We start from the raw sequence: 10,349 nt of genomic DNA, 5'->3' as shown, positions 1-10,349 counted from the left end.
GACCGTGAAGAATCTATAGCTTTTCCCAATGCGCAGCCTGATGAAAACCCTTTCGGATACAGAAGGTGACGATTACATTGATACAGAAACTGACGCACACTTCGGCCTTGTGACAGGTGGAATCTAGCGGGTAATTTTAACTCAGCAGGAAACTGGTGGGATCGAAACGTTTGCCTCATTTTACTCTCCACTGACTTTAAATCCTGCATCTGCGCGTTGGAAGATGCAGACCGAAAGTTCCTGACTTGGGACGAATCCAATCCTCTTTGTGGTGCGGGTTGAATCTCTGCGCTGCTTGCTACCGATGGCCAAGTCCAAAAAACCAGACTGAAGGTGGAGGCCTTAGCCCACTCGAAAGCAAGAGAGCTGCACAGAGACCAAACTCGCAGCCAAGGGTGGTGCGCAATTACACGCATCACTGTAACGATACTGCTGCCATAGGGCGAGGAGATGACTTTTGAATGAAATGTTTCCCCCCCCTCCACCCCCCCCCCACCCGAAGCAAAGCTGGCCAGCAGCCTTTCTCCTGACCTCCGCCCTTTCCCTAACAAGACAAAAAAAGACAATTTTCTCTCGACATCCGGAAACTTATATCGATATTGTTGGCCGCTCTTGTGCGGCTGCAGTTGTCCCGAGGTGACCGCGGGGGATCAACTGCTGGAGCATGTCACGTGCCGAGAATTGGGCACAACGTCAAGATCAGACGTTTGAAAACAGGACTTTGGCCGTCCGAGTGGGGTTTCTTTGTTGAATTTTGACTGTGGAAATGATCAGGTAACCAGACCTGAAACCGGGATCTGTCGAGAGCTCAGCACCAGAGGGGTTTTAGCCATTTTAATTCTATGGCGGAGTGTCCCTGAGGTGCAAATGGGCACTATGTCACTGCGGTGAGAGAACCTGAACTGCCTAACATTGGCACCCAGTGGCATAGCCCTGGTTTACCTTTACCTCTCAGCCCGGATCTTATACCTTAATACAAAATAGGCTATGAGGCGTAAGGAGACAAAGAAGATCCCGAGGACGATGAAGTCCAGGTAGAGTTTGGCGTGTTCCACGTCGAGCTCTTTCAAAATGGCCTGCGACTTCTGGAAGTGGCACGTTTCGTCTTTCTCGCAGTGGAGATCTTCGCGGTCCAGACCGTAGATGGACAGGATGACCCCTTCAAAGCCGTATCTGTGGGGAGACAAGGGTTCCTGTCAGTGTCTAGGTGAAGGAACAATGCAAGAACGTAGCAAAAGCGATGGGATGGGAAAAGGCCATTCGGCCCATCAAGCCCACTTCTTCTGCAGATCATGAAGAATCTAACCTGCACAGCGCCTTTCATGACCTCAAGCGCTTTACAGCTAATGAAGTACTTTTTGAAGAGTAGTCACTGTTTTAGTGGAGGAAATGTGGCAGCCAATTTGCGCACAGCAAGATCCCACAAACAGCAATATGATAATGACCAGACAATCTGTTTTTTTAGGTGTTTGGTGGAGGGATAGATATCTGCCTGGACACCAGGGAGAACTCCACTGCACTTTTTCAAAATAATGCCATGGGATCTTGCATGTCCACCTGAGAGGGCAGACAGGGGCCTCGGTTTAACATCTCATCCATGCAGCTGTCCCTCGGTGGTGCACTGGGAGTGTCAGCTTAGATTATGTGCTCATGCCCTTGGAGTGGGACTTGAACTCACAACCTTCTGACTCAGAGGCGAGTATGCTATCACTGAGCCACAGTTGACGCTCTATATCATGACAGGGCTATGATGGATCCTACCCCGTTAATTTAAACTCTCGTAGTTCTTGAGTAACCAAGTCAAACTCCCCTGATCACAAGGGCAATCGAGTAAAAATGCAGAATATTTATACATCCATGGTTCAACCTTAGCCTGTCGTCCTCCTCAAGCAACACAGGAACCACTGTAACCTATGGAGTATTGATCATCTCAAACTCTACCGGTCCTTCTAAGCACCAATCCCTTTCCTAACCAGATATTTATAGACAACAGCTCACTATCAGGATCCCATTTATAGAGCACTCTCATCGTTCAAGCCCCTCTTATAGGGACATGTTGCCATAAGGCTCCTCTAATAGGCAGTCTCCACACCAGGGCCCATCTAGTCTTGTCATTAGGACTCCTGTCTTACCATCAAGACCCCTCCTGCGGAGGGAATGTTACCATCGCACACAACCAAAGCCAACTGCCCAAATTTTTATGTAGGACTCTAAACTAAGTCTACTATGCCTTCAGCTGCTGTTTTGTAAAAAGGGGTGCTGATAGTGATATTTCTTCTTTTATACAAAAAGCCCCACTCTGTGTTTGGGTTACCTGACGTAAGATATGTACGACATCCACTGGAGGTACTTGGGAATAGTGTCAAAACTGACAAAGAATCCGGAAAATAGCAGCACCGGAATGGCAGTAACCGGACCTACAAACGTCGCCACCTACAGACAGAAAGAAAAGGGTCAATTTACGTTTCTGCTGATGCCAACAGACTGCTAAATTTCGGGCAATGTTCACCACCTACAGGGGATGCCAACAGGGATCTGATGCCTCGCGAATATAACCATGATGGAGATGGTGAGAAGAGGAAGGCCACCTATCATAGAATCATACAGCACAGAAGGAGGCCATTCGGCCCATCATGTCTGTGCTGGCTCTTTGAAAGAACTGTCAGTCAGTCCCATTCCCCCACCCTTACTCCATAGCCCTGCACATTTCTCCTTTATAAGTATATATCCAATTTCCTTTTGCAAGTGCATTCCAAATCATAACAACTCGCCACATAAAAAAAAATCTCCTCATTTCCCCACTGGTTTCTTTGCCAATGACCTTAAATCCATGTCATCTGATTATTGGCCCTCCTGGCAGTGGAAAAAGTTTCTCCCTATCTACTCTATCCCTCATAATTTTGAAGATTATGAAATCTCCCCGTAACCTTCTCTGCTCTAAAACTCTGCCATGTTCCCAAATGTTTTATCAATTGGTTTGGCCTTGGTCCCTGGGATTCAGTTGAACCAGAAGTCCTGCCTGAGTGGTGGTCCTCTTGGATGGATGGATGGATAGATAGATTGATATATGTGATAAATGTGTGTTTGTTGGTAAAATGGCAAGACAGAACGCAGAGCGTGCAAGTGTTTTTGATCATTGTGAGCCCTCCCTTAGTTACTGAATGGTGGTAGATGTTTGCTGAGTAAGTCCCTTCATGACCTCACCCCTCCCTATCTCTGTAACCCCATCCAGCCCGACAAAACCTCCTCTAACTCTGCGTTCCTTCAAATCTGGCCTCTTGGGCATCCCCCACTTCCTTCGCCCCACCATTGGCGGTTTGTCTCCAGCCATCTAGGCTCTAAGCTCTGGAATTCTCTCCCCAAACCTCTTTGCCTCTCCACCAGATCCCTTGTTGCATTACGTATGGGCTGGCTTGGACGTTTTGAGCCTGATAGTGATGTTTATCTGCTAGCCTATGCCTTTAAGGTCACTGCTCTAAGAAGACAAATCGGGTAACTGTTGCGACTTATACACTGTCAGAGAGCAGCTGCAACTGCTTGTAAATTTCAGGCCCTGGGTCAACGATTGGCTTTCCTTCTTTTATCTCTGAAGTGTGGAATCTGGCATGTTATGTCTAGAGTGTGATGTCTAGAGTGTGATGTCTAGAGTGTGATGTCTAGAGTGTGATGCCTAGTAAATCACATCTATTTCGTGATGTCAGACTTGTGACATGCGATGGATATGTGCTAAATTCAGGACTTTTGTGGATAGATAGATAGATAGATAGATAGATAGATAGATAGATAGATAGATAGTTAGATAGATAGATAGATAGATAGATAGATAGATAGATAGATAGATAGACAGATAGACAGTTAGATAGATAGAGATAGATAGATAGATAGATAGATAGATAGATAGATAGATAGAAAGATAGATAGACAGACAGAGTGATAGATAGATAGATGGATAGAGGATAGATAGGCAGATAGATAAGACGGATGGACGGACGGATGATAGAGGGAGTCTTCCAAAATCGAAAGAGAACAGTACACTACAGTGGTTGAAAGGGATTCAGCATTTGTAAAAGGCTAAACTGCGATCTCTGACCTGAAGTGATGTGGATGCTGCTCCTATCAGGAGACCCAAAGATTGCGCCACCAGTGACGTCATTGTCCCCAAAGCAGCAAAGAGAACGAAGCGGACAGCGTCGCACGGTTGTGATGTCATCCAGTATACGATGCTGCAGTAGGCGACGGGAAACATTACCTACGCACAAAACAAAAACAAAAGGGTCAATTCTCAACATTATTCCGTTGTCATGAGTTAGTCTCAACGTCCTTTGTTTTTGGGTAAAGGGGAAGGCCCCCACCAGCAACCCCCCCCCCCCACCCCCATGTTTTCTTCTCTTCTCCCCCTTCCAATGAGGCGCAGCATTATTCTACCTGAGAAGGAGCAGGGAAGAGACAAGAGCAGCAGAGGAAGGAGTTACAAGGACCAACAGGAGAAACTTGGCCTACTGAGCCTTGAAAGGATGTGACTGAGAGGTGACCTTACAGAGGTATAGATGGTATCAAACGATATAGAAAAGGTAGATTTGGAGCACTGTCTGACTGACTAAACTTAGACTGACTAGGATGAGGGGGGAACAGGTTCAAATGAGTAAAAAGGTAAATTTAGTACTGATATCTGGAAGTTTTTCACACGTGTGATGAATGTGCAGAATGGACTCCTGGATAGTGCAGTGGGACTCATTTAAGAAACATCTGACTGCTATGGTGAGAGGATTGTGGGTTCTTTCTATGATTAATGAGCAAAGATGGGCCACATACCCTCTTATTCATCACATCTGTCCTGTGATCGTTTGAACTTCCCCTCAGGCCTCGGCGTATGCCTGTTCGGCCATGGTCACTAGGAGATACAGAGGCTTGCTCTTGTTTTTGTTCCTCCTTGGCCTCTGGTATACAGTTGTGATTCATCAACTCAGCAATGGGGGATGGTGGGTGCGGGCCCCATACCCTGTCATTCTGTGGAGCTGTGCTTTGGTCATTCACTCTACCCTATTCACTAATGTCAACACCATTTCTTTCCAGGTGCTTTCTGGCACCTTGCCCAAGTGGCCACTCTTCACGTGTGACCGGACAATGATTGGCTACAGGTATCCTGGCGGATTTATCCCTCGTATCGCCCCCACCACTGTCCTGGCTGAGATCAGCCATCTCCACACAGACCTGGGATCAAACCTGGGATCTTTCTGATTAGTGGAGGAGAAGGAGAAAAAATTCCAGGGATATGGGGAAAGAGCGGGGGAATGGGACTAACTGGATTGCTCTTCGAAAGAGCCGGCGCAGACTCGATGGGCCGAATGGCCTCCTTCTGTGTTGTACTGTTCTGTGATTCTAGTGCAGCAGCACCACAACACACCTGGTGTTTACCTGGCTTAAGGCCGTAAAATAAAAGCCAATATCATTATGGATTTATCTAAAGATGCATCGAATATAAAAGCTGAGAGGTAATGATGAGCCTATACACCTTAAAAAGACCTCAGAGTGCTGTATTGGGCTCCACACTAGGATATTGATGCTTTAGAGAGGGCATTATGCAGATTCACCAGGATGCTGCCTGGTATGAGAAAATACAAATACAAAGAAAGACAAGGAAAAGTTGGGTCTTTTTTCATTGGCACAGCACAGATTAGGGGGCGATATGATAGAAGTGTTTAAAGTTATGAAAGGATAAGACAGAGTAGATAGGAGCAGCAGGGTACAGTAGTGTAGTGGTTATGTTACTGGACTGGTAATCCAGAGAACGTTTGTGCTATCAAAGAAATGGGTTTCACCGAGGACCAATGTCTCTTCTCTCACCTGGAAGGGAACATCCGCCATCGTCTTAGCCAAATAGTAGGCCTTCAGGCTGTACCAGTAGTTTAGATGCTCCCGAAGAAATACTCCCATCTCCAGCGGAACTACAGGGAAGGAACAGCACAACAGTCAGGAAGAGAGTGCAGATTGACCCTGGCGTTACGTACCGGCTCAGGGACCACTTGCCGCCCACCGACCTTTCACCTATGGCTCTTGGCTGATTTGGCATCACCTTGAGCCTCTGGGCTGTGGGATGCTAACCACTGGGCTCAGGGCTGAAATTCTTCTTACAACGGGAAAAGGGGGAATTCCCTCTTGAACCCCATAGATAGCGACCCGCTAACGTAATCAGCAGAACGCGCAGCTTTATGACTTTGTTAGCCCCTCGTTAGTTATGGAGGAAACAGGCATTCTCGCCATTGATTGTTAGAAGAGGAATTGCAGCAATTCCCTCTCTCCAGGGTAGATGCTGACAGCCAAGGTTTGATGAGGAAACATCACACGTCCAAGAACTGTGCCTCTGAACTGCAACAAAAGTAGCATGAGATAGTTCGTCCCCCATTACCCTTGTAGAAAGGTTGTCATTTTTAAAAACTTATATAAATGTTCTTTTTTAATTGGTGCGCATCTTACAGCCGGATACTCAGGCAGTGGCATAAGCCTTAGGAATTCTCGCTCAGCTACAGCAGCCGCACCTTCAGTGAAGAGATACTCACAGGTAAGGACAGTCGGCATGAGTGCCGCGAACATGAGGAAGAGCATGGAAAAGAAGAGGAAGCCTGAGTTGCTCAGCACCTTCTTCGCTTCATTCCCGATGCCAAGGTACAGCAAACCTATCAGTAACCCAATCCCAATGTGCGAGGTGATGCGTAGGTGAGTCAGAACCTGGTGAGAAAAAAGGACGTGCTATAGGTCCATTTAAAAAAAAACACATCATAAACATTTCTAATAGTGTTATGAGCTCTGTACAAGATTTAGCCCCAATTTCAGGACCACAACTCCCAACTTATGTGTTGAAAGGGTGCAATTTGGGTCAACATTTGGGGGGAGAATGTATTTCTCTGTAGAACAGATCCCTTACAAACTAAAGTCAGTGGGTAGCCTCCTCTTCCTCTCTCTTCTCCCGCAGTAGATCAGTAGATCACAAAACGTTAGTACAAAGCCACACTCAACCTCATCCTGCTGTGCCTCTCATCACATCCCCATCACTCTGCCTTCCCTATCCTACTCCTGCACATCCTTACTCGCACCAACTTACCTTGCACCTCCACCCATCCCTCTATCCACATTATCACATCCCCATCTCACTAGCCACCCCTCACACTCACCCTCATCCTAGTGCAATTATACCAACTAACACACAAGGGTAGGCACTTGGGGGGAGAAATTCGGTTGTTAACGCCACCGATTAATGCCTAAAGAGGCCGAGAAGTGGGGCGCTAGCCAATTTCCGGGCGGGTGCAGGGCGCCTAGCGCCTCGCCCCATATTGAGCATGCATTTAGCGCCGGCGTTAAATCTTAGCACCCGCTCATGGGCGCAGGCTGATTATGACGTCATTTGAGTGTGCAACGCCTTTTGGGCGCCCCGGACCGGAAATTCAGTGGCGCCCCCCTCCGTAGCGCCTGGCGCTAATAGTGACAGCTTACCTGGAACCTTACCAAGTCACTCTCGTGCTGGAGGAGCGTTATTTAAAGGGGACTGGTGTGGTTTAAAAGCGGCAGCCATTTTTGGAGCACAACTTCCTCGAGAGCTACAAAGAGTTGCTGAGCTGCACACTGAGAGCCATTTGACCACTGAGCCAGCGCAGGCAGACGATCTTCAGCCTTCTGACCATCACCTTGCTGTTGGTGAGCCTTGGCAACGGGGAACCTTCCTGTGGGCACTTATTATGGGGGCTGCATTGGAGGGGAACGTCCTGCTGCTGAATCATCTGGAAAGGGCACTGAGACGCTCGGAGAGGGGGGCGGGCATGGCCAGACGGAGGAGGGCCAACAGACGTTGCCACAGCAGACCTTACGCTGGCAGGGTTTTCCGACAGCAGTTTTCCTACATGAACATGCCGGAGGAGCAGTGTGTCAGAAGGCTGCGATTTAGAAAGGAGGTGGTGGCTGAGCTGTGCCAGCTGCTTCAGCCAGATCTGCAGCCTCAGATAAGGTGCAGGACGTCTCTGTCGGTGGCTGAGAAGATGCCTGCTGGCCTGAACTTCTACGCAAGCGGCTCTTCTCAGGCTGCGCGTCAGAGGCTGATCAGAAGTAGGTTCTAGGCCCCTCTCACGGAATGCTTGCTGCCATTCCAAGAACAGGAATGGAACCGGTCTGATACCCCCAAGTCTGTGAAGGGCAAGATGCATGTAAATAGCAGGCATGGCCATTGTAAATTAAGAAAGTGTTTCATTACACAAAATGTGGTTCCTTCAAACATGAGAAAGCTATGGCAACAGAAAGCAAAACTAATACACTGACACATAACTGCTTCTCACACCCGGGAGACTGTCCAAAACATAAATCACATTCCGACCATCTTCCTTGGCCTTGATTCCACTGCGCCAACCAAAGCATCCAGTGCCCCATCAGTGAGGCGTTCCGTCCTCTGCCTCACCCTTTCCATGTCTTGCTAGGCTGGTGCGCCACAGGTAGGCTTCCACCGCTTTGAAGGCCTACAAGGCAGTGAGTGTGTCTGGTGATGCCAATTGACCTGCCCCTTTAAGAGCTGGCCGGCGCCACTGTGTCTCAGGGAAAGTGATTATTGACAGCACCCTTGCTGCACCCCACCGCCGCGAAATTGGGTTGCGCCGCCGGGTTAGCGCCTTAAGAGTAGCGTGCAGCGCCTGATTTAGCGCCGCAATCACCTTTAGGGGCGCTGCAACCCAATATCGCACTAGGTGGCGCTAAATTGCGCCTGGCGCTAAACTTTGCGCATCGCCAGGACTAGCGCCCCCAACGCGGCTATACCGAATTTCTAGGCCTTGGTGTTTTAAGCAATGTTCATGTAAAGTTTCTGTTAATGTGGTGTCAAACATTGAAACCTTTATTCTCAACTCTGTGTTTTTGGACAGATCTGTGTGCACCTTTGGCAGTGGCTTAGTGAGTTGCAGTGAATGGTGAGACATAACGGTACCCCCGCAATGGTCATGAGTGTGAAAGGAATAGCTTGGGCATTGTAGGGATGCTTTATGGTGTTGGTGTGGGGTGGTGCCAACCTGGCGCATCATGTGGCAGCCAGGGTGTACAGCGTCAAGTGAAGTAAATCTTCGCTGGCCTCCTGGGCAGCAATGTGGTCGGGTGCTGATGCTCTGTGTCCTGTGCGGCATCAGGTGATTGCGGAGAAGGTTGGTGTTGTTGTTGGTGCTGCTGGCATGCCTGGTGATGCCTGGTGTTGGGGCTGATCGCGGTGGGATTCTGAGGACCAAGGTGAGAGAGTTTCAAGGGCACCCATGCTGATGGAATAGGTGGCAGGTGAAGTATAGATGCCAGAAGCGATCTGTCAATGGTGGGAAAGGTAATGAGGTCAGACTGGATGGAGACTTGTATAAAGACTTGTACCATCCTGAATCTGTAGTGGAAATGCAGTTTAAAGAAGTTAGTGGTTAAGGGAACATTCCTCAATCAGCTGGGAGCTTTGACTTGACATTTGAAGCTGTCAATTCATCAGCTGATTCAATGGCCTCCCGCCTCAGCTTCACAGGCAAGGGCCCCGATTTTCGGCTTGTGTGGGGAATGGTCGGATTTCCCCGAATGTGGGGTTTCTGACACACATAAAAAAGTGTCAGCCAGCTCCACGCAATTTTCCCTCAAGTGGCCAATTAATTCCCAGCATGTGGGAAGTCTTGCTAATTGTCCAATTCGAGTCAGAAATCCCCACAGTATGATGTCATCATTCGTGGTGCTTTCAAGGTCCATAGCAAGCACTGCATCCTCTGAAGGCTCCCAAACAAACCATACAGGTTGGCAGAGGAGCTTGCAGCAGCTGCGGCCAGTGCCAGGCCCCGAGCTGCCTCCAAATTCGACGAGGCTTCACTGCAGGCATTATTGGATGGGGTTAGGGCCCACAGGGAGGTCCTCTTCCCTAGGTCAGGGAGGAGAGGCCTCCCACTGAGACCAATGCTGCATGGATGCAGGTGTCAGAAGATGCCAACTCGCTGGGAGTCACCAGAAGAACCTTGGCATTACATCTCTAACTCCTTCCTTTACTCCCCCACAGAACCATCCAGAGCCCCCGTCCTCACTGTGGAGGAGGAAGAGGCTGTGCAGCCAGACTCCTCAGAGGAAGTTCCAACCTCTGAGGGTGCAGCGTCAGCAGAAGTAAGCGCACCCAGCACCAGCGCAGACACTCACACCTCAGGGGGACCTTCGGGACATAGAGTAGTGTTGTCACCTGGTGTTTCACAGCTCACAAGTGAGCCTCAGCAGATTCTGGAGACAGGGACAGCAGTGAAGAGTCCTCGTCGGAGGGCGCAGGACTCTGCCAGCTCAGCTCAGCTGCGCTGCATGTCGACCCTCTGCCTCTG

The 10,349-nt window shown here is 48.9% G+C and overlaps 1 protein-coding gene across 1 annotated transcript in view; it reads right to left on the bottom strand.

Moving 5' to 3' along the window:
* Positions 1–513: 513 nt before the first annotated feature.
* The window catches only part of LOC147107866 (ATP-binding cassette sub-family G member 1), a 56,207-nt gene continuing 46,371 nt past the window's right edge, over positions 514–10,349 (bottom strand). The window contains exons 11-15 of the mRNA XM_086007233.1: positions 6,558–6,726; positions 5,845–5,945; positions 4,091–4,249; positions 2,315–2,433; positions 514–1,173 (exon numbers count right to left, since the gene is read on the bottom strand). Coding sequence (XP_085863359.1) covers positions 945–1,173; positions 2,315–2,433; positions 4,091–4,249; positions 5,845–5,945; positions 6,558–6,726 — 777 coding nt within the window. The 3' untranslated portion in view covers positions 514–944. The remainder of the gene's footprint in view (positions 1,174–2,314; positions 2,434–4,090; positions 4,250–5,844; positions 5,946–6,557; positions 6,727–10,349) is intronic.

The sequence above is a fragment of the Somniosus microcephalus genome, chromosome 14, assembly GCF_052327205.1.
Source record: "Somniosus microcephalus isolate GS21.2 chromosome 14, FLI_Smic_1.0, whole genome shotgun sequence".
NCBI lineage: Eukaryota > Metazoa > Chordata > Chondrichthyes > Squaliformes > Somniosidae > Somniosus > Somniosus microcephalus.
This window is presented reverse-complemented; position numbering and strand designations above follow the sequence as displayed.